Source organism: Poecile atricapillus, chromosome W, assembly GCF_030490865.1.
Source record: "Poecile atricapillus isolate bPoeAtr1 chromosome W, bPoeAtr1.hap1, whole genome shotgun sequence".
In the NCBI taxonomy this organism is placed as follows: domain Eukaryota; kingdom Metazoa; phylum Chordata; class Aves; order Passeriformes; family Paridae; genus Poecile; species Poecile atricapillus.
Window position 1 is genome coordinate 34206753 of NC_081288.1, and position 24175 is coordinate 34230927.

The 24175-nt window shown below is 38.9% G+C and overlaps 2 protein-coding genes across 2 annotated transcripts in view; both read left to right on the forward strand.

The window, feature by feature from the left end:
- The first annotated feature begins 7468 nt into the window (after window positions 1-7468).
- Window positions 7469-24175, forward strand: part of LOC131592205 (POC1 centriolar protein homolog B-like) — a 49118-nt gene continuing 32411 nt past the window's right edge. Inside the window, exons 1-8 of the mRNA XM_058863565.1 lie at window positions 7469-7574; window positions 7822-7906; window positions 15706-15877; window positions 16642-16821; window positions 18090-18197; window positions 19072-19187; window positions 19559-19692; window positions 20447-20515. Coding sequence (XP_058719548.1) covers window positions 7560-7574; window positions 7822-7906; window positions 15706-15877; window positions 16642-16821; window positions 18090-18197; window positions 19072-19187; window positions 19559-19692; window positions 20447-20515 — 879 coding nt within the window. The 5' untranslated portion in view covers window positions 7469-7559. The remainder of the gene's footprint in view (window positions 7575-7821; window positions 7907-15705; window positions 15878-16641; window positions 16822-18089; window positions 18198-19071; window positions 19188-19558; window positions 19693-20446; window positions 20516-24175) is intronic.
- On the forward strand, window positions 8150-12053 carry LOC131592204 (polypeptide N-acetylgalactosaminyltransferase 4-like). Its single transcript, XM_058863564.1, has one exon. It carries the CDS (start codon window positions 8390-8392, stop codon window positions 10139-10141), a length of 1752 nt encoding a protein of 583 aa, XP_058719547.1. The 5' UTR covers window positions 8150-8389; the 3' UTR covers window positions 10142-12053.

Sequence of the window (24175 nt, forward strand, 5' to 3'; positions counted from 1 at the left end):
GGTAGGTTGCAGCCTTACAGGATATTGATGGAAAACTGCCTGGTTTGTTCTGAACGGGCAGAAACCACCACCAGACCATGCTTCTTGGGCAATTCCTACTACTGCCCCTGCAAAAGTTCTGGCACCCAGGTATCCCTTGTAACTTTGAAAGTGAATTGCAGCATTTTGCTGCATTTCTTGTCTGCTATGTAACCCTGCTGACTCTTCCTGCAGTTAGGAGCAGTCTTCATAGTAGCTGAATTGCTAATTGCCACTGTAAAACAGTCTGGAGAATTGCAACTGGATTGTGATGGAGATTCTGCATATAGTGTATCCATGCTACAGCCTTGCAATTAGTAATGTGCAAGATGATAAAAGCAGGTAACATTCTGTGATACTGGAAGCATGAGGGTTTTTTTTTTGCAAGCTTGGTCTAAAAAGAAAATCGCAGGCATTCTTCCTGACTTCATTTTTTGATACTAAGCAGATGCTTCCTGCTTCATTCCACTCTATGGTGCATGGCTTGTTCAGCCATTCAGGAGTTGTCCTTTTCTGAACAGAACCTGACATGCTCAGATCAGCATAAAATTTCATAACACTAGAGCCACTGCAAGAAGGGGCTGACACAAGCTGACACACATACAGCTATGTATGTATACAGCCTTCCTGCAAGAGAGGAATGGGAGCTTTAAAGAAGAATGCTTGGAATGGGTAAGGTATTTGCAGTTTTCTACCCCCAAGATGACCTGCTATATATGTGCATGCTTCACCAGTGGAATAGGGTCTGTTGATTACAGTTTTACCATTTTAGAAGCATGACTTGTTAAGATGTAATGACATCACTCATTTTTGAATCAGACGAGTGCCTAGCTATCTCATCTATAGTGGCAGCTTTTGTACTTGATACAAAAGCAGAACAATGTATTTAATAATAAGACAGTCTGAAACTACTACCACTCCCTTCATTCTTCTGTGTGCATCAGCCCCACAAGTAATATTCAAGAGAAAATCTATATGGTAGCAGCAGGAAGCATCTGTGGCAGTCTGTCATGTGGTGGGTTTGCCAACTGTCATATTGGAAAGTTCCTCCTGCCCAAGCAGACAGTGCTGCAACAGAAATAAAATAATAAAATAAAATAATAAAATAAAATAGGTACAGATGCAGGTTTTTCCTTGTCCAGACACAAGTCCCTGTCCTACTCTGTTAAAGCAGTGATGAACACAGATGTAATTTGTAAAATTGTCTCTCTCTCATATCTTCTCTGCAACTATCTTGAAATGAAGCAGCTGCCAAGGCTTCCTGACTCCTGTCCCTCTGGACAGATAGCTAACTTAAGAGAATCAAAGTCTCCTAGCTCTTTTAAACATACTAACAAAAGTCTGGTTCAGCCCTGGTAAAATACACTGATGGCTCGGTCCTTAGACAGATGCCACAAAGAAGCAGCAGAGGAGAGAGCAGCTCTTCTAAATGTACCAATTAATCTAATCAGATTAATTAAAATTAATCAAGTAATTTCTGGACCAGTCATGAGATACAGAGTCAAGGATCCTCTTAGAGGATGCATGGGTGGTGTGGGAGCCTTGCATTATGACATAGCCAAACAAATGCATAGAGCACAGCCCTGTGCTAAGCACCTGCAGTCTCTGGTGGGTCAGACCTCACCCTTCAGAAAGCAATCAGCAGAAGAAAGTAACATGATGTTGTAGCTGCAGTTTTTCAAGAACCATTAGGTTCCTTATTTTTCAATAATTGTGGCATATAGTTTTTCCTCACTTGTTTTTGTAATTACAATTGTTATCATTTGTCTCGCTTTCTACCTGACAGCTGCAAACGTTGGTTTCAAGGACTTCATTTTAACTTTACTGCTATTGGAAGACTGATGTTGAAAATGTGCACTCTAAAGAAATTAATTGTATGGAGGATTATAGAAAAAATCAGAAATAGGATTAATGTCTAGCTGATAATTCTTATTTCAGCACTCTAAGAAATTACTAGGGTGCTTCCAGGAAATACTTACCCCTGAAAATTATGTATAATTAAAATTCAGAGTTATAAGATTTGTTTTTTATTTTTTTTAAAAGGCCACTTGTTAAAATTACCTATAAACATGCATAACATAGTTTCACTTGGCCAATTAAGTTTTTTCCTGAAAATTTAGGTGAGCTCTGACATCAAGAGATCATTTTTCTAGCTAGATTTCTTATTCTAGATTCCTTGTTCCTTTTATTCTATCCCCTAGATCGTCTTCCTTTGGGTGAAATGTCACCTTGTAGTACATACCTGAAGAGATACTTTACCAAACTAGGCATCTCCATACAATTCAGCAGTTTTCATTCATCCACCTTTGCAGTTAACATCCACATTGTAGCAGATGAATGATCCTGTTATAAAGTGTACCAAATGAAGATGCTCTCAAACATTCTATAAAGCACCTTCTGAAGCATTAATAAATTTCTACTAACCTTTGCTATGGTGTACTAAATTCTTCCAAAACTGTTCTAGTTCTCACAAACTCAGACACAGGAACAGCTCTTGATTTTTAAGTGCACATTACCAAACAATTTGATAATATAGCTAGATTCCAATACATTGAATTTTGCAACATGACAGAATTTCAGGTATTGCATGGCAAAGAGACACCATACTAGATACCTATTTTGAAAAAAAACTGCTTTACTTATTTTTAGAAAAGCTGGATACAAGTGCTTTGAAATAAAAATATATTTACCAACATACTCATGTTACTGGCAACACAGGAAACCTTACTGATTTTGATAATCCATTAAAACCTTAGAGAAAAGAAAGGAAATCAGGGACTGCAAACTTTCTGAGCTTCAAATAATGCACATACATTATAGAGGGCAAGAGTTATAGTCTGACATTTCAGGTAACACTAAGATTTACATGCAGCTGCTGCCTATTCCTTGGTGTTTTTATTGTGATGTTTGGGTACTAAGGGAGGAACATTAAGGGATTTAATCCCTATAGTCATTATAAAGATATGTATCTTTTACACAAAAGCATCTAATTAAAAGACAAACAAAAAAAAAAGACCTTTGGATAACACACACACTTTTATACAAATTCTAATGACTTTAGGTTCTTTGGCAGAGTAATTGTCACCCTCAGCTTCTAATCCAGATGGCTACTTGTTTTAAAGTGCTGGTCTTGAATGATGCAGTTTTCTTTCACACATTTCCCTTCAGGCATCAGTAATAGGAGATAAATTCTCTTATTTATGCTTCCGTACAAATACAATCCCTACATTGAAAAAGGAAAAATCTCAAACATTTATCAGTGTCAATGGACCACTCATCATTTTTGTGGCCCTTCTCTGGACCTGCCCCAACAGTTCCATGTCCACCTTGCGCTGGGTGTCCTAGAGTTGGACTCAGCACTCCAGGAGGGGTCTCCTGAGAGCAGAGCAGAGGGGGAGAGTCACTCCGCTCCATCCAGTGGTCATGTTACTTTTGATGCAGCACAGGACACATTTGACTTTCTGGGCTGCGAGTGCACATTGCTGGGTTATGTCCAGCTTCTCAACCATGGGTATTCCCAGTATCTTCTCCACTGCTTTCAATCCATTGATCCCTCAGTCTATATTGATACTGGGCATTGCCTCAAGCCAGGTGCAGGACAATTTTTAAGTTTCATGATGTATGTACATGCCAATTCCTCAAGCCTGTCAAGATCCTCTGGATGGCATCCCATCCCCTGTATCAATTGAACCACTCAGCTTGGTGTCACACACAAACTTCCTGAAGGTGCACTCTATGTCACTAAGATTAAATACTATAGTCCCCAAAACACATCTGTGAGAGGATACCACTCAGCACTGGTAGCTCTTTGGTTGCAGTCATACAATTCCTTGCCATTTAATAGTCCATCCATCAAACCCACATCAATTTAGAGGCAAAAGCATTGGAAGGGACAGTATTAAAGGCTTTACAGAAGTCAAGTGATATCTCTTCCTTTTCCTTTGTCCCCTGATACAGTCACTCCATCACAGGAAGCCACTAGATTAGTTGGGCATTATTTGCTCTTGACAAAGCTGTGTTGGCTGTCTCTAATCACCTTCATACAATCACCTCTCATATGCTTTGACATAACTGCCAGCAGGACCTGCTCCATGATCTTCTTGGTCACAAAGGTGAGGCTGGTCAGCAGTTCCCAGGGTCTGGGTGTGATAATCCCTTCCCTCCAGTGCCTGAGATACTGTTACAGGACAGTAGTCAGTGTCACTCCAGTCACTGAATGATAGTCACAGCCTGATTATCATGATTTTTCAAATATGATTGAGACATGGCTCAGCCATCACACCTACCAATTCCCTCAGAACCCCAGGATGTTTCTTAGACTAAAAGTACCATCACGTGTATTCCAAATCATCTTTGTATTTCAAATTGTTATGTACCTACTCAATACTCTTTTCCATTCTCTTGCTGCTGTTGACAAACAGACTTTAACAGGATTTTGATAAGAAAATTTCAACAGAAGCAAAAAAACCAACACTACTCCACAAGTTATTTTATAGGTTTAATATTTATTTTATTTTCATAACCATGTTGATGTAGGAGAAAAGATCATAAGGTATAACGGTTCTACAACAGCCAGACAGACTGCAATTAAATCTTTGTGCCCTTGGACTACATTCTCCTCCTACATGTCGGTGGGTGAATACCCAACACCACCCTGGCAAAGCAGATCTCACACTCCCCTCTAGTGACAGAGTACGACCTCCTGAGGCCTCTCAGCAGCCTGGACAGCTCTGCTGCTAACAGAGCTGCTCCCAATAGGATGCCACATAATTACAGCTGGGGTTTTTAGTTTTATTTTAAAGTAGGATTAACACTAAGTTAAAATACCTCATTTCAGACATGAAAGAATTTTTTGTGGGATACTATATTCCTAGTATATTTGCCCCTTATGCTCCTGTATTGTTTTATATTAATTACACTAATTAGGATTTCATAATAATAATAATTTATGTGTGCATTGCAGCATACATGCACCAAGGTTATCACGTTTGTCCATGTATCCTTGAATTCTACACATCATTTTACTAATTCTTTTCCTGCAGTGAACATGCAGTCAGCACAAGCCTGGAATTACCATTTTAAAGTGCTCTTCTCCAGATACAATTTTTGTTCAGACATATACTACCTTAACACAGTGCCTCAGGAAAAAAAAAATAAAATCTCCATAGCTGGTGAAACAGCAGCCTGCTGACACATGATGCTTGGAACATATTTTCTGAGGCACCATTTATCATTGTCATCACAGTGCACAACAACTTATTACAGTAAATTGCTCTTGCATATCATAACCTTAAAGAGACAACGCCAACTCATAGTTGCATTATTAGGAGTTACAATAATCTTAAAACAATTCTAAAAATAAAATCTATACATACTAATGAGGAAACATAATCATCATAAAAACTATTACCTGCCAGCTCTATAACTGCAGTCACTAAAGCTAATTACACGTCTGCAGTAAACGCATACTTTGCTTCCTATGAGTATTTGGGAGTCCTCAAAGCACTCTCAGCTGAGGAGAAGAGCCAGGAACAGACTAACATTGTAAGCCCCACAATTTGAGAAACACTCATCTATCAATTCATAGAAAGAGGAATGCCAACATCCCTCTCTCCAAAATCACAGTCCTTCCTTTGCTTTATGCCTATCACCTGGCAATTTATAGTCCAGGAATTTTGTGGGCAGGTAGAAATTTCAGTTTATTGCTAGCATACCAAAATTAGTAAAATATACTGAGCTGCTGGAAGAATAGCAGCTCTAAAGAAAGCAAAAGAAAAGGATTCAGTAGGACTGGGAATTGTGATTCAGCTCAATTTCTAAAGAAGTAACATTTTTCTGACCACTGGGTTTTAAGGGGCTTCCTGAACAGATCCAAACCCGAAAACACAAGGTACAAGAAATACTGAAAATGAGCAGCACACAATTAAAGCAGCAGAGATGGTACTTTCTCTCATTCAGGAGATGAGAGGACACAGAATAAATTAAGATCACACAAAGTTTGGTACTAGCCCAGAGGGATAGAATCTAAATGTAGTCTCCCTGATGAGGCACATCATTCACAGCTGAAAAAACCTGTCAGAAAAAAAAAGATAGCTGGAAAAAAAAAGTTGAGAAAGGCTGGAAGACTTTAATAATGGTGAAGAGGTCAATTTAAGTTTAACTCTTAACTTACTTCCTGCAGTGGGGTACAGTGCAGAACATTTAAGTCTTATCATTACCAACTTTTTTTAATGCTACATTTTACTTTGTGATCTAAACCACAGGAATAAAATGAAAGGATGGGAGTGTGAGCTATGCAGAAGGAAAAAAAAACCCCAAAACTCCACTAATAAGCCAAACCAAAAACAAATAGTGGCAGAAAACCTGTAGCTTTTGCTAGGTCCAAGTTAAAATCAATGTGTCTTGTCCCACCACTTATTTTTTTAAAAGGGTTTCATATTGTGAAGTCAAAATGGGAAATTATCAGCCTACATAACCTCAATGTAAGGAGTGCTAGTCGATTTTCATGGAAACTGCCCTATATATTTGTGATAATCCTACTTTTTTCACCACTTCCAAAATTATTATTTTAAATGCACATTTCATGGTTAAACACAATTTATTCGGAACTGTCCTATAAGTGACAATTCTTATATGTTGGCCTAATTACTGACCTGATTCTCTAGATGTAAAAGTTCAGTGTCAGAACAACCAGTAAAAGGCAGACTGGATTTAAAAAAGAAAGAAAGGGTAATTGCAGTATGAGTTACTTCTTCAGGAGCACTCGCATATCGAATGACAGCTTTGACATCACAGTCCATCTTTTTGCTAATTGCCGTCAACCCTGCTCTTACTAGCACAGCTATGGGAGCAGTACTTTTCCAGCGAGGCTGGCTCCCTCACCTAGCTTCCCATGAAGCTGCACAAACATTCACAGCACTACTAACAACAGCGTTGCAGCGTTGGGATTTTCTTAATTTTTGTTTAAGGTAGGTGCAGTTTTTTCGAGCATTAAAGGTCTGTTAAAAGAGCACTCTGTATGACACTAAGTTGGCGAGTGCCAACTTAGAAATGTAGAAAGTCCGACAACTGAAGAAAAAGAAGACAAGAGGCCAAACTACTTAAGGTAGCTTAATATAAAATCAGTCTGAGGTTTAAAACACAGCTGCCCTGCATGAATTTGCGTCACAAAATCGAGGTAACGTGGGTCCACTAGCCGAGCATCCCACCTAAGTCTGCGGCTCCGCCGAGCCGCTCCCCTCGCTGAGAGCGCAGCCCCTCACAACTGCTGAGCCGCCGTGTCGCGACCCCCGGAGAGCCCGGGAGTGTTTCATTTTCCCTGGGGAAGCGGCCCAGCTCCAGCGCCGCCGGGCCGTATCGGGGGGTCGCTGCGGCTTTAAGAGCGCCCGGCGCGGGGGCCCCGGCGCGGCCCCGCCCCGCGCAGCGCGGCCGCGCATGGGCGGATGGGGAACGGCGCTCTTGGCGCGGCGGATGAATCCGGCGCTCGGCCGGCCGCGCCTGCAGCGCGGGGCTCTCGCGGGCCGCTCCTCCCCGCTCCGCCCATGGCCTCCCCGCTGGTAAGGGCTCGGCCCCGGCCCTCGGCGATGGCCGCTGTAGCCAGGATGGCGGGCAGGCGAGCCGCGGCCGGCGGGCATCGCCCGGCGCCGGGGGCTGCCCGGTCGCCGCCCCCGCCGGTGGAAACGCTCCGGACGCCGGGACCGGCGGCTCCCGCCGCGCGCGGGGCGTTAGCGGCCCCTAAGGGGCGGGGGAGGGCGAGCGCGGCCGCCCCCGCCCGCAGCCTGACGGTGCGCACCCTCTCCCCAGGAGGACCCCGTCCTGATCCGGCCTTTCCGCGGCCACACGGCGGCGGTGACGGGCGTCGCCTTCAACGCGAACGCGACGGGGCTGGGTGAGTGCGGGGCCGGGCGCCGTTTGCTTTCCGGGCGGGGCAGTCCGCTCCCTCCTCCCTCTTTCCCTCCCGGAGCCGCCGGGCGGTTCCGGGCGCAGGTCCGGGCGCGGAGGCGGGGCGGGCTCCCTCGCCTTCGGGCGGGCTAAGGAGTCTCTGCCCCTTCCTTAAGCGACAACTTTTTGAGCAAACCACAAGGCGGGAGGAGGGGTTTGTCCCGCGGAGAGAGAGGAGGAGGAGGAGGAAGTAAGTGAGGGGAGCGCCGAGGCCGGAGGGGCAGGGGGCTGCTCCGTGCCGCCGCCCCGCTCCCCCGCGGTCTCCCTGGAATCTACCGGGCCCAGCACGGAGGGCTGGCTGCAAACTCTGCCGGCGGCCCGAGCCCGAGGCTGGGAGTGCCTGCAGCCCCCTCCTCCCCGGGGGCGCGGGGAGACCCGGCAGGAGTTCACGGACCCCTCTCTGCTAAGGAGCTGCTTTTAACTCCCTAAGATGAGGATCCGTCTGGCGAGAAGATGGACGTGGGTCCGCAAAAGCTGCGTGTTCCTCGGCTTCTTAATGATCGCTTACTTTGTGGTCGAGCTGTCGGTTTCTTCCTTTGGTGCCTCCCTCGCCGGCGAGAGCATCACTAAAGGGAAATGGGAGAGGCGCTTTTCTGACAGAGCAGAAGAAGCTGTCGATTTGGCTCGTCCAGTGTATGACAAACCCCCACCTGACCCTTACGCTCCAGGAGAATGGGGTAAACCCTCTCGCCCACAGCTGAGTCCTGAGGAAAAGAAACAGGAAGAAGAGCTGATTGAGAAATATGCAATAAATATTTATTTAAGTGATAAAATTTCTCTCCACCGGCACATTGAAGATAATCGACTGAGTGGTTGTAAAGCTAAATCTTACAACTACAGAAGACTACCCACCACATCTGTTATAATTGCTTTCTACAATGAAGCCTGGTCAACACTGCTGCGGACGATACACAGTGTTCTTGAAACAACACCTTCAGTGCTTCTCAAAGAAATTATACTGGTGGATGACCTGAGCGATAAAGTGTATTTGAAGGCTGAACTCGAAAAATACATAAGCAGTCTGAAAAGAGTTCGCTTGATAAGAACCAACAAACGAGAAGGATTGGTTCGTGCACGCTTGATTGGCGCTACCTTTGCTACCGGTGATGTTCTCACATTCCTAGATTGTCACTGTGAATGTGTTTCCGGCTGGCTGGAACCACTGCTCGAAAGGATTGCTGAGAATGAGACTGTTATTGTTTGTCCTGTCATTGACACCATTGACTGGAAAACATTTGAATACTACATGCAAACGGCAGAGCCCATGATTGGGGGCTTTGACTGGCGGCTGACGTTCCAGTGGCACTCAGTGCCTAAACACGAACGTCTCAGGCGCAGATCTGAAACCGACCCAATCAGATCCCCAACTATGGCTGGTGGCTTGTTTGCTGTCAGCAAGAAGTATTTTGAGTACCTGGGAACCTATGATACAGGAATGGATGTTTGGGGAGGGGAGAACTTAGAATTATCATTTAGGGTTTGGCAGTGTGGCGGCATGTTGGAGATTCATCCGTGCTCCCATGTGGGCCATGTGTTTCCAAAGCGTGCGCCCTATGCTAGACCAAATTTCCTTCAGAACACGGCACGTGCTGCTGAGGTGTGGATGGATGAGTTCAAAGACCACTTCTACAACAGAAATCCTTCAGCAAGGAAAGAAAATTACGGAGACATTTCTGAAAGAAAGATTCTTAGAGAGCGTTTGAAATGCAAGAGTTTTCACTGGTATTTAAAAAATGTATTTGCTGAGTTGCATGTACCAGAAGATCGTCCAGGCTGGCACGGTGCTATCCGCAGCATGGGAATACCTACGGAGTGCCTTGACTATGTCTTACAGGAACATAATCCTACAGGGTCTCACCTTTCTCTCTTTGGCTGTCATGGTCAGGGAGGCAACCAATTTTTTGAATATACGTCAAATCAGGAGATTAGATTTAACTCAGTAACTGAGCTGTGTGCTGAAGTCCCTGAGCGTGAAGATTTCATAGGTATGAGGAGCTGCCCAAAAGATGGATCTCCCATCCCAGAAATTATTATCTGGCACTTCAGAGAAGATGGGACTATTTATCATCCTCATTCGGGGAAGTGCCTTACTGCTTATCGTACGACTGAGGGGCATGCTGATGTGCAAATGAGAACTTGTAATGCTGGAGATAAAAATCAGATTTGGAAATTTGAAAAATAATCACTGCTGGTAGTGTGAATTGAATGGACTGTGATCTCCAAGCTTTTTACACATGTGAGCAGATAGCAATGTTTGATTGAGTACCTTGGAATGTTTTCAGATGTGTCTGTAGTGATGAACTGTATGGAAAGCAAAAGTAAATAGTGGGGTTTGGTTTCTAAAACATGGATTAGAACATCTAATACTTTTTACTTTTGTAAAATTTTGATCCATTATTAATTTGCTCAGTCTTGATTGTAGTAAAACAAAACTTTCTGAGTGGACTGAGGAGGGATTTTTTCCATCTTAAAATTATGCAATAATCCTGCAAGATAATGTTACATGTAAACAAAAAAATTTTACTTCCAGAATGAAAGTTAGGGTTCTTGCAGTGGTATTAGCTGACCTATGTTGCATTTGCATTATAAAATATGTATCTAACATCCTAAGTAATGCTACAGTAGCATTGGAGTAGGTTGAACGGAGGCACATTGATTGACGGTACATGCTATTAAGGGTACTATATTACATAGAAGAACAGGAAGTTTATTTACCTAGAAGGGCTTTGGCACTGCTTTGCAATCTTGTACTTATTGTAAAAATCTTACCCCATGGGGCTTAGTCAGGAGCTCTCATGCATTTAGAGGTGAGTGTGGTAGCAGTGGAACCAAGGACATGCTGGCGATATCACAAATGGAAGAAATAGGGACGGCTACAAGTAAGAATTTTGTTTAAAGGCAGTGGAAGGAAGGGAGCCACAAAATTGCCTTAGCTGCTGCTGTTTCTTAGCTATATATTTAATGTATGCATTGCCTCTGTGTAGGTTTTCCATGTTCAGCCCCACATCCTAGGGACACAAAAGTTATGTTATCTAGAGCCGTGTTTGGATTTTTTGTTGTTTGTTTTTTGTTGTTTTTTTTTAATTTCATCTGTCAGCAGGGCAGAGGAAGGTAACATCGAGGAACATTTGGGCTGTTTTATTTTGCTTTTTGTGTTTTGGCAACAGCTGGCATGGGCCGGCCCTTGAAGGAGTTTTGAAATAATACAGCATTAACTGCCTCTAGTCAAAACAATACTACTGGAGACCTTGGGTAAGGCTGGGAAGCAGAAGCTTCTGACATGAAGGGAGTTGAAACGACAAAGGACAGCTTGGATGAAACTAAGATTTGTTGGTAAGGTGGTTCACAGAATTACTTATTTAGAATGTTTTCTTTTTTCTGTTATGCTGAGTTTTTGAAGAATACTGATTCTTGAATCATATCACTAATTGTTTTGATTGTGATTATAGATGGTAGATGTCACAGATATATTGTGTACTTGAAAGAAATTTTTCATTAGTATCTGTATTTTAGTTTCATAAGATTTAAGTTGAACACTTTTCTTAATGTGTTGTGCATTCCAGCTGCTTTGATTATTTTCAATGAAGTGATAAATGTTCTTCAGTAGTCGTAGTTTAGTAAGTCTTTACATGGGGCTGGTAGGTAGAAATGTAAGCTAGTGAGCATTAGGAATCTGGATTCTTGAGGAATGTAGTGGATGTGCATTTGCTACAGGTGTTAGTGGTAGAAGGGTTAAAAAGGGACTAGTGAAACCTGGTGTAGTTGAAGTTTTGCCAAAAATAAAGTAAGAATAAGTTAGAACATATTCTTAAATCTTATTGACTTGAAAGCCTTGAGCAGTTTGGGTGGAAACAGGTTAAGATAGAAGATGAACAGAAGAAAATTTGGAGCTTGGAATGCAGCATTGAATCATGCTAAAAATGGTTGCCACTGTGTGGTATGGATTCTTTTAAGACTTTAATTTATTTTTAGGCAGTTACTTGCAATTTGATTTTTTTCCCATTTTTTCCCTTTTTTTTTCCCCCAAGTTGGTTTTTTTGTTGTTGTTGGTTTTTTGTTTGTTTGTTAAAAAAAAGAAAGGGAACTTTTTACTACATAAGGGAAACATGCCTGAGAAATTGCATTCCACTTTGCAGCAGGAATTCTTTTATGGACCTGCAAGTTATGAACCATTTATCAAATTTTAAAAAGCAACCAGTCATTATGTACTGGGGCAATAAATTATGTAAATTATGTGCTTTTGTGAAAAGTTTGCTGTTACAGTCAATAGAAATGACAGGAAAAAGGCCTAGATTCTCCTATGTGGCAGATCATAAATGGTATGTGCAATGCATGTTTCTTCAGATGAAAGTAATAAAATTCTGTGAATATAGACTATGCAAATTTTATACAGTTAATTTTTTAGCACTTGGCAAAAACTTCTTTTCATATAAAGAAATACCTTCAAGTTAAACCTGACTTTCAAAGTATTCCTTATCTATTTAAGCAATAATTAGAAGTGAATCTGCCTCTGAGTTTGAGAAGTTATTCTTTCTATGTATATGAAGCCTTCCTCCTCCTCACAATGTTCCTTTCTATTTTTTGGTGTTATTTAGAAACAAACTGAGGAGAAAACAACAACAAAAACCAAAAAAGAATAAAATTTAAATCTTCCCAATAGGAATAAAAAACGTGTGAATAAAAGAAAGAGGGGCTAGAGAAAGAAAGAAGGAAAAAACAAAAACATGTTACAATTTCAATACTCCTATCCAGTTATTTTTCAGTACATACAGATTTCTGGAAAATCTGAAACTCCAAATGTTTTTTTATTCTGTTAGACTTTGAAGATTTGGTGAACACTTGTATATATTTTAAACTACTGATTCTAAGTGACTTAAAAGAAATTGAATGTAAACTTTACACTGAATAAATGTGGAGGGCTTTGGGATTTCTTTTGAAAAAATAAAATCCAGAAAATTAAATGTTGGCTAGTGTGCTGACTCCTTTCAGTTCTTTTCCTCTTGTGTACCTGCATACAGAATGCAACAAAAACTGTCAATAACTTGAACTTGCAGAAGTTACTAAAAGTTCTTCATATTTTATCCTCTGCACTTAGAATTCTAGATTGGCTTTTTTGACAGAGGTTCAATTAATAATTACTTTTCTCTGAGTAGGAAATCTTGCAATTCATTGCAAAATGTGCTTCTATTGTGACGTTGTACTGTATCATTGAGAGCTGCAGAATTCCTGTAAAATGTGGGGGTTTGTTGGCAGTGGTAGAGTTTGAATATTCACACACCCATCATGTGCACTGTATTCCATCTGCCCTGTAATTCTTGGACTGAGTGATTAATTATATTGGAGATGCTTCAGTATTTTGAGAGATGTACATTGAGCTGCTAAAGCCTGTCTGAGTTTGTCTCTTTTGATCTTTGCACAACCTTCTTAGTCACCACTTTGTTATTGTGGGAAGTGAGAGTGAGATGGAAATTCTTTATTACAGCAACTTGTGTTCATATATTTGTGTTTATATATAACAATGTATAGCATCAATAGCCACAATTCATAAATTGAACTTTGTTTCATTGCAAATACCATAAAATTTTTTTGTGGCATATGTGAAGCTCAGGTATCTGTTTACACACCACTTGGCTGTAGATCTTGCAACTTGGCCTTTGCATAAGGCCAGGACCTTATTTTTTGGAGCTCTGTTCTGTAATGACTCATCAGCAGAAAAGCAGATTATCCAGTGGTATATCTGCTATACGTGGGTATGTACAGAAACACTGATGTTTAAAAAAAAAAGCACTCGGGTTATAAACTAGAGTAAGTTGTGTATTGGAGTCAGCTCAGTGTGAGTTTTCAGCTTTCTACGTTTTAGTCGTATTTTTCAGTTGTTCATAGCAAGGACAAATTGTCTTTCACCTCTAAACATGGTTTTGGGTATATATTGGGTATATTTGGTACATATTCTCTGAGGAGCAACAAGCCTATTTGTGCTACGGCACATCCTAAAAAAATTCTTCTGGACCTTCTGTGCTTTTTTTTTTGTTTCCTATCCAATGTTTAAGTATTGCATAGGCAACAGGGAGTCCAGAGGGAAAATAAGGAAGATGGTCACAGATGTCCCACAGAAAGAAGAACTTCAGGTCACTGTTTGTGTCTCATTTACCTTGGGATAGCCCATCCATGAGACACCAAGTTGCAAGAAACCAGGCTCTGAATGAATGGTGCTGTCACCTTTCTAGAATATTTCCCTCAGTTTTTAGAACTGAAAGCTGATACTGCACAGCCTTCATGCATTTCGTAAGATACCACAGGTATTTGGTAGTTCATCAACCATTTGTTTTAGAAGCCATTAGTCTTGTCTACACATTTCGCATTTCCAGCCTTATGCCTGCAAATTCTATTTCAGCTTATGTTTCACTTTTTCCTTTTAGCTTTACTCCACTGTAGATCACACTTTTCAGAATCAAAGGGAGAAAGGAATTCTTTCAAGTACAATTAGAAAGACCCTGCTGTAAAGCAGGGTTTTGAAAAGTTGAAGTGGGAGGAAAATATCCTGTATTTCTTTGTCATATATAGGCCTGTTGATATGGGTGTAGAGATAGTCTGGTCTCACATCTTTTAGCAGAAGCTAGTCTTTCAGGAATAAAAATAATATCTTTGTATCAAAGTCATAAAGGGAATTTAATAGTTAATATATAATTTTCTAATATGCTTTGATTTTGTTTGAGGCTTGCCTTGATGTGATAATAAGGAAGCTCAATTTCTTTGTGCTATGTTAGTGCTTGAAAGAAACTGGGAAGAGAAAAGCCATCTTCTTCATGTTCTCTTCCAGCTTCCAGGAGGCCCCTGTTCTTCCTTCCTCTCCCTTCTTTTCTCTACTAGGGTTAGGAATTTGAAAACTGAGGGATGGGAGTGTGACTACCTTGTTTTTGTTTATGTCTATATACTAGAATTTAGCAGAGATGAAGATGGTAGGGATGTAGGAAAATCACATGCACCTATTTAATTCAACTGCTTATTGTCTTTGCTTCTAATCGGTTCCTGGAAACGATCAAGCTCTGATAAAAGTTAGGTTTGCCTTTTTGATCGTAGATAGTATAGTTCACCTGTAAAGTGACTGCAAAAAATTCACCCTCAAACATGTTCTTCATATTTTCAGACTGACAACTTTGTATTGTCTTTTGAACTAGACAAATATTAGTATTATAAAATTGGTACTTAAATAGGATTATAGAATTATCATATATTGATATCTCCACTCAAGTGTAGATATCTGAAGTGTTAGAAGTCATGACTTGAGTTTAAGTTACTGTGTTTTTTGGACTTAAACACTTGATTCTTGAAACAAATTCCATCTCAGAGATCAAAATGAGATTACTGAAGAGTTTGTCTATTGCTTTTAGGATTTGGTAAAGGCAGATTGGGATTTGTGCTGACTGATGTGCATGATGTTCAGCTTTGAACATTTTGCTCCATGTCTTCAAAATACTTGTAAGCCAGTTGGCTTAGTATGTGGGAGAGCTACCTGTTAAAAACTATGCTTTACTTCTCCCAGTCTTGTGACATCCTTCTGAAAGCTTGGTGTTGGCATTAATTGCTACCAGGCTTCTGCTCAGGCTAAGTAACCATTAAAACCTAGTAACTCCTCCCTCCCCGTAATACCCATTAAGTTCTCTGGTGAATCCAAATCCCTAGTTGTTAGCTCTGACATTCATAAGAATAGTGAGCATACTCCTAATATATTTTACTTCTTGCCAGTTACCTGCTCTGTGGATAGGTTTCTTATATTGTGGAAGCTGGAGACGCAGTGCAGAGCCTACAAGTTTGGTGGCCATGCAGAAGCAGTGACAAGTGTAGAGTTCTCACCAGATGGGCAGGTGCTGGCTTCAGCTTCTCATGATCACAATATCAGGCTATGGATTCCTTGCATGTGAGTATTACTGAGCACTGCTGGATATGTGTTTCATTATTGTGTAATGTGAATATTGAAGGCTTTTCTCAAGCTTTTTTTTTTTCCTTCCCAAATGCCTGTGCTTTGACAGAAATGGAGATTGGGGACAACAAGCAACACAGGTCTTCACTGTATTACTTTGTTATTTTCTGAATAATCTGTAGTTTCAAAAGAAAAATAACAACTCAGGGGTCACAGTTTTGTGTGTTTAGAACTATGCTTCATAATATTTCTCTGGCTTAAAGGTTATATTTTAATAAGGATTGCATGGCTGCACTTCATTTTGGGGAGACGTGATGAAGAAAACAATTTTTTGGAAAAAAACATTTTTAACGAACTTGCCTTATCAGACTGTTCTTGACTAGTAGTAATTATGAGTTATTCAGTATGATCTTAGACTGATGTTACTTGAACTTTCAAGCAGTTCTATAGAGTACTGTATAAAAAAAAAATCTCTTTCAGATACTAATGCTAATGAGACAAAAGGCCAATGTTGCTTAATTGCATTGTTCTGGAAAATTGGTCATGTTAGATGCAACTTAAGAAACGTTATTCTAATAATATTTAAATAAGTAAAAAAGTAATGGTGACATTAAGATTTGGCCTCTGTATACTACTTTTTCATTTGGGTAAGATTCTAAATATGCTAACATTGGGTTTTACGGGGATTTAAAATCTAATATAATTGTGATTTGTGACTTAGCATTTGGGGTTTTCTTTCATTTTTTTTGCTCTCCCCTTAGTCATGGAGAATCATCAGTACTGAGAGGTCATACAGCATCTGTTCGGAGTGTGAGCTTCTCCCGTGATGGCTGCTCCCTAGTTTCAGCATCCAATGATAAATTAGTAAAAATATGGAGTGTTTGCTATCAGCGCCCTTTGTTTACCCTATTCCAACACACTGGTTGGGTTCGCTGTGCCAAGTAAGTGTTTTTTTTATTCTGTTAATAAAATCAAATTTATAACAAAGGTGATTTCATATCCCAGAGTAGAAATAAGAGAAGTCTGCGAATGACAAATAATGATCTCTCACCTATAATTGAATTTTAATAAATGAATGTTATGCACATAAGTTTTGTATCAATCTAGTAGTTGAAGTATGAAAGCTTGTTCTGTGTTTATATGTGTATGCACTGAATCAGTGTATTCACTCTATTACATTAAAAGACAAATGGGGTCTTCTGTATTAGTTTTCAGCCAGTATCCTGTCTTTCTTCAGTTTTGTTTTGTTTTTTGTTATATTGACTTATTTCCCAGTGTTTGTTTCTAGATTTATCACGCATTGTAGGGATTTTCTCAACTATTCTTGGAATAGTAGTGTCATTAAAGAATGTCATGAATCCAGATGAATTAAGCTTATATAATTGGAAAAGGTAAAAGAAATGGCCTTTGGACTTCAAGTTAGGATTCATACTCTTTAAAGACAGGACAGCACTTCAAAGACAAGCAAAGATTGCTGTTTTTTTTTTTTAATTTCCTCCATATTAATGGAAAATCTGTAGCTAAGAGAGGCCTGATATAAGCCTCTTGAGAAAGGAATTTAACACTGGTGAAGTGCAGACCCCTTCAAAGTTTCAAAGTATGTGATTGCTGAAAATAAAAATGAAAGCTCTGGGAAATTACATGTGAAAGTTCTTGAGCAGTTTTTTAATATCATTGTGCAGTTGCTCAATAAGTGAAATAATAATGCTTGAGGAAGTTATAGACAAGTCAATTTTCCTGTTTAAAAACCTAGTCTGCTAGTCTAGGAATAATTGTGAATGCTTTGTCTGTTATTTATAAGTTTGGAAAGAGCTCAGAGAACATAAATATAGGTTAACATTGAACAAAAGATTCTACTGTGTCCTCTTTGTCTTTTTGCCTTTGGTTCTCTATAATAATTTCTTTGTCATCTGAAGTGACATCCCTAGGTTGTTGATACCTCTCCCCCAACCCCCTCTCTTCCTCTTGTCTATGGCTCTGTTTTTAATTGTAGTTGATTGTGAAATGGGGCAGAGTGGAATAGGGGGAGAAGGTTTTCTTTTCAGTTTTATTAGTCCATGAAAAATACTAGAAGTTCAAATGTCCTTTAAATACTCAGCATCCTTATTTCAAACAGGCTTTCCTGGTTCTGGTGTTTTGCTACTTATGTATCTAATTCTAATCTAGGCAAAATCAGTTGTTAAGTAATGTGTACACTTGTGTGTTCCAGATTTTCACCTGATGGAAGAATAATAGCATCTTGTGGTGAGGACAAATCCATTAACATCTGGGATGCAAGAAATAAAATTTGTGTTAGTAGCTTCTCAGATTATGAGGAGTAAGTTTTACTAGAAAAAAGGGAGAAATGTAACAGTGTAATTTTAATGACATTAATTTAGTGTTCTGTGGTACTGACATATATATATGTTAAATCTCAAAACAGATCAGAATTCTACCACCCATGTCAAGTAAAATAATTCATACAATGTTTTTCTAAAGAGGTTAACTGGCTGCACTTACCCAGGTGTTTTCCAGCAATCAAGAGATAATCCAAACAGAGATTATTCTTGGATTTTGAAGTGTTTCCATGTTTTCCCTCAATTTTGATAATGCTATTTGATATTGGATGTTTCAACAAGAGGAAAGTGTGAAGACTTTTCCACTTGTTGATGAAAACAATATTTTGTTACCTTCAGTGATCTGCCTTATTTAAGTTTAAAAAAATACTTCCTTTTACTTATATGCAGTTTTCTTAAACATCTTTTATCCAGTTTTAGTTAAGAAGTCAGTGGAATATTTATCATGTATATGTGCTTTGCTGATTTCATGGCTGCCTTCATCCTTTTTCATGTCCAAAATGTTGTTATAGCTAGATACTTGGTTCTTAGACAAAATTATTTTACTTGTTGCTTACAAACTCTTATCAAGAACTATCTTGTAGGAACTTTGTACTGTAGCACAAACTCTGAAGGTTTGACTTGGATCAATTATACCATATTTTCAGCAAAAATGAGATTATGATTCATCACACACATCTTGTTTTCTTATGCTTATTTCAATTGCTTGAAATGCCTTGAGTTTTCCATATGTGTAGGTTCCACACAAGTTTGTGGCAGCTCAGTGTTAATATTGTAGGCTTTATATATATACACACACCCCTAAATATTTCTGTGGAAACACATTATAAATCAGTTTTCTTTAATTATATTTAGATTTGCAACTTTTGTGGATTTCAACCCGAGTGGAACGTGTATAGCTTCTGCAGGTTCCAGTAGCTCAGTGAAACTATGGGATATTCGAATGAACAAGCTACTGCAGCATTTCAAAGGTAAAAACAATGTGGTTTATTTTCTTTACAATGGGACTCTTTGCAATTAAATGTGATTTATTAAGAGTCTGTTATTTCATTCCTTACTGAGGAAAATGGACAAACAAGTCATATTGACATGTTGCAAGTATCCTTTAGTAGTCTAGTGACCTTCAGAATCCAATCTGAATTGTTTTTATTTCTTTGCTTTTCTTAATTTTTAGAACTAAACTAAACAAATACTTTGGAGAGTCTTCTATGCCCCAGTAGTTTGGTTGTTTTTCCCTTAAATGAAGTAGCTCTTTGGGAAGTAGAAAAGAGCAAAGAAATAAAGTGTACATATCCTCTTAGCAGATATCTACAGGCTTTGAATATTGTCTTCTGTAAATCAGTTCACAGAGCAGGGGTTAATTGTATATCATTCCATCCTTCTGGTAACTACCTCATCACTGCTTCTACTGACGGTACCCTTAAGATTCTGGACCTCTTAGGAGAAAGACTTATTTACACTCTTCATGGACACAAGGTATACACAGTAATCCTCTTTAAATGGAGATCTTAATAGGTTGTTCAGTATCTTTACCAAGGGAAAGTAACATTTATGCCATTGTGTCTTTTGTCTTACAACTTGCAGACAAAATTTAGTGGACAGCAAGGTGTTGTATTAAGGCACCTTGTCACAAGTGGTTAAGGAAATGCATCAGTTTTTACCTGTAACCATGTTTTTTATCTGTCAATATTACACACCTGATGTTAAGTAAAAGCTCATGTTCTGAATTCATTAGTAATTCACTTGATTTTCAAAATCATGTTATTTGGGACTTCAGTCATTTTGACTATTGAAAAACAGTGTTTTCAAAGGTGGGGGAAGCTTACAGAAGATAACTTCTGTGAAGAATGGCGAACATTTCCTCCTTTTCCTGTTAATGCCAAACAAACCTTTCTTTTGATAATAAATCATTCAAATGTATTGCCTTAAGTAATGTAATATATATTTTGTAATATATCATTGAAAAACTGAAGTGTAAAATCTAAGGATAATGGCACTATTTTCCTAGTATAGATTGTTGTAATTGTAATGTAGTGTCTTATGAAAATGTGCAATATTACCTTTTCATTCAAGTTTTGCGGAAATTTCACTACAGTAAAATTGTTCCTTATTTTATTAAAATTGAAAAATCTATTATATAAGGTAATGGCATTGGAGTTTTTCTCTTTGTACTAAAATACCATGCTTACAGTAATACCCTAATTTTACTGTATGCTGGATTTTTTTCCAGGGAGCTGTACTTTGTGTGGCTTTTTCAAAAGGTGGTGAAAAATTTGCCTCGGGTGGAGTGGATTCTCAGGTTTGTGGTATTGTCTCCTTAAATGAAATGTCTTAATGTTTGTTCCAGTGGGTGAGAGTTAAATATAGTTTGTCACAGTAACATACTAATTACTCACATGCTCGCATGCATTCTCTCTACTAGTGTGTTGTATAGACTTTCCATTGGATGTTATGACGAGGAGAAGACTAGCCACTTCTATTTTGCATATTAAAAGAAAGGAATGATTTTTAACTAAAAATATTTAAAGTGTTGCAATTCAGTGTCAACGAAGTAGTTGTATTGCAATTAATATTAAGGTTTAGCTGCTTTCTAAGGTTTTCACTGCTTTTAAAGTTTTTACTCTGTCACTGTTGGTATGAAGTTGTATTACTGGGAAAACTTTGGCTAGAATTGGGGAGAAAAACTCCTGTGTTATTTCTACTAATTTACTTTGGTGAAGCAGTAAAGTACTGGATTTTATACAGGGAAGAAGAGTCATTTGAGCATTTTTTAAAAAAAGTTAAACAGTAAGTCTTATAATTAATTAATATCTCCACCTGCTGTAATAAATCTCATAATTAAGAACAAATACTATGAATCTTGGAATCATCTCTATCAGGTCTGTAAATTTTCCAAAAAGAAAGAATTTTTGTAGGACAAGGTTTAAACTTTCAGTCTGAAATATTCCTCAATATTAGTTGTCTTTTTCAATGTTTCCTGTTACAAAAAGTTAGAAGCTCAGTGTAGATATAAAAAGCTATGCTGTTGAAATTAAAATCTTTTGAGTTTACCATAATTCATGGCTATGTTCTGTTTTGTGGAACTTGAAATAAATTTCAGCTAGTGGCAGACATGGTCTTGGGATATAAACAAACTTGCTTTATTACAGTGTTAGGTAAGAAGTACTTCCAAGACTTGAAGTTATTGGAAAAGTGAAAATGTTATCAATCATCCAATATTAATTTTACAAGCAGGGAAAAAACTTACAAAAGCCAACCAAGAATGGGGAAAAGATAATTATTTCTTGACCTACTAGTATGATCTTTTATTTTCCGTGCTGAAGTTCTAAATAAGATTTTAAATCCCAAAATGCAGCTTAGGTCCTATGTGATTCTGAATTGTTGATCTTACCTTCCATGAGTATTTTATTTTGAGTTTTATGACTGTTGGTATATTATACTGAACTTGAGAGGAACAGAAGTGCCTGCATTCACTAGGTAACGTGACAGAAGATTAATCTAAGAAGCTCTGATGAAGGACCTACAATATTAAGCCTAGTACAGCTTCCCCACTGAATGCCAACACACCCTGGGAATGCCTGTCTTGTTTCGAAGTTCCTTTGAATTTGGGGCCACCTGAATGACATGTGTGTTCAGTGCAGTCATGTCATTGCCTTTTTCCTGCCCTGATTTTCTGTCGTAGAGCTCCTGGGGCATGACAGCATGGAGAAAGTAGGTAAAAATGTGTCTCGTGTTTTTCAGCAGTTGATGTAGTGGGTTCATGCTGAATATATGAGAGGGAAGATCCATTTTCATCAGGAGGCACTTCCTTAGTTCAATGTTGAATTTAAAAAGTAGTCATAGCAGATCTGGTAATAACTGTTTAAATTGCCTTAAAAATTTGGCTTCCTATGTTTGTTGAAGTTTTTCTTTGTTTTATGGGTTTTGGTGGGTGAGGAGTACTTACTTTGCTTCAACTTTCACTCTTCTAAGTTTTAAAATGTGCTAATCACTGTTGGGTAACTACCAAGGTGTGTATCTTTTTCTCTAGTAAATGTAATAACTTTATTCCTCAGTGTCCATTTTCTTTTGATGTAAACACACATGTACTTCCCAAACATCCTGGTTTGCTGAGCCATCCACAGCCTTCTTCCAGGTGTGCCAGGAGGATGGTTGTCGGACTTTTTGTCAACATACTGTGATTGTTGATTTACTATAATTGTAGGGTGTATTTGTTGGAGAAACTCTGCTGCCACACCAGCAACATCATGCTTATGAGCAGAGGCTGGCCATAAAAGTATCATCTTCTACCCCTCATGCAGTACCTGAAAAATATTATCTGTTCACAGCATGTGATAGAGGCAGCTGATACATTCTATGTTTATGGGAGACTGCTCCCTTCATACATATTTGAAAACATAATAGTCTTGAAATAATATAACTTGACAGATGCTTCCATACCTTTCCATCAAAGAAGGAAAACCAGTACTTCTGCTTCTTGTATCAAGTTTCTGGTTGTTCAGAAGCCAATTAAATATTTGAAACAAACACTGGATACTTTTGTTTCTTTGTATTTGCTTATTTCCTCAAACAAAAAAGATCTCAAAGTGTAGTGTTGTAAAGTTCATGTTCCTCACATTTTTGGCTATATGTGCACATGGCATTTCATTAATCTGTTGCCATGGAAAACATAAGACCTTTTGTGTGAAAGAGTAAGGTTATACCTGTTTGTTTGGAAAGTAGTAGTCTATGCTGTCAATTCAGTTACTTTCTAGGAGAGACAACCTGTGTCTGATGAAGGCCTTGGTGTGAAGGGAAATACTTCTTTATGAAATATCGACCTTTCTAAGGTTGTGCATATTTGCTTTTGTGATTTTGCATTGCAGTTGAGATACTCAAGGCATATGTGGATGTTTCCATGCTGGTTTTACTCTTACCAGATTTTTTTATCTGTAATGATGAAGCTGCAGGGACATAGTCTTTAATTTTAGAACAAAATGAAACATATTTAGAGCCTGAGCAGCTCAAAATCTCACCTGTGATAGATAAAAGGTGACTGCCTCCTGCCTTTACTGTTATTTACACTCAGTAAATATTGAAGTGTTGAAACACTTCAAATTGCTAAACTAGCAGAAAATTAGCCTGAAAAAAATAAGGGGAAACTACTAAAAAATGTAAGTAACTTGATTCTGGACTGAATGATGGAAGATTGTAGAACCTGCACAACTAAAGGAGGAGAGAAAGCAGGAGCTACTGTGAAATCACCTACTCTTACCTAACAGTCCTGCAAGTAGCAGGTTCTGAGGAGGGTTGCGGTAGGGGATCTGTACATTCCTCTTTCAGTGTTACTAATGGCTGAGTTAGTCTGGGTTCACCTTTATTGGTGCATTGTCTCCCAGTGCATATTCAGGGTCTTTGACTCAAGGGAGTCATGAAAGATGTGGAACCTGACATGAACTTGTAGCAATGCAGCTATTCAGGAATATATTAAAACTATCATATACTGCACTTGAAATTTCTGTGAACAAATCTGTGATTTGTGTTGCTTAATAATTATTAACACCTGAAAACTACTTTTAATGTCTGTCAAAAATATTATTTGCTGGATAGGGAAGTAGTTTTAAGTCAGATTATAGTCCCCTCTTTGTTTTGTTTAGTGTAGCTGGCAGCTGTAGATACCAGCATTGAACTTTTGGTAACTTCTAAGTGTCTCAAAATACCTTTTTCCTTTTTCCTTTTTCCTTTTTCCTCTTCCTCTTCCTCTTCCTCTTCCTCTTCCTCTTCCTCTTCCTCTTCCTCTTCCTCTTCCTCTTCCTCTTCCTCTTCCTCTTCCTCTTCCTCTTCCTCTTCCTCTTCCTCTTCCTCTTCCTCTTCCTCTTCCTCTTCCTCTTCCTCTTCCTCTTCCTCTTCCTCTTCCTCTTCCTCTTCCTCTTCCTCTTCCTCTTCCTTTTTTCCTTTTTTCCTTTTTTCCTTTTCCTTT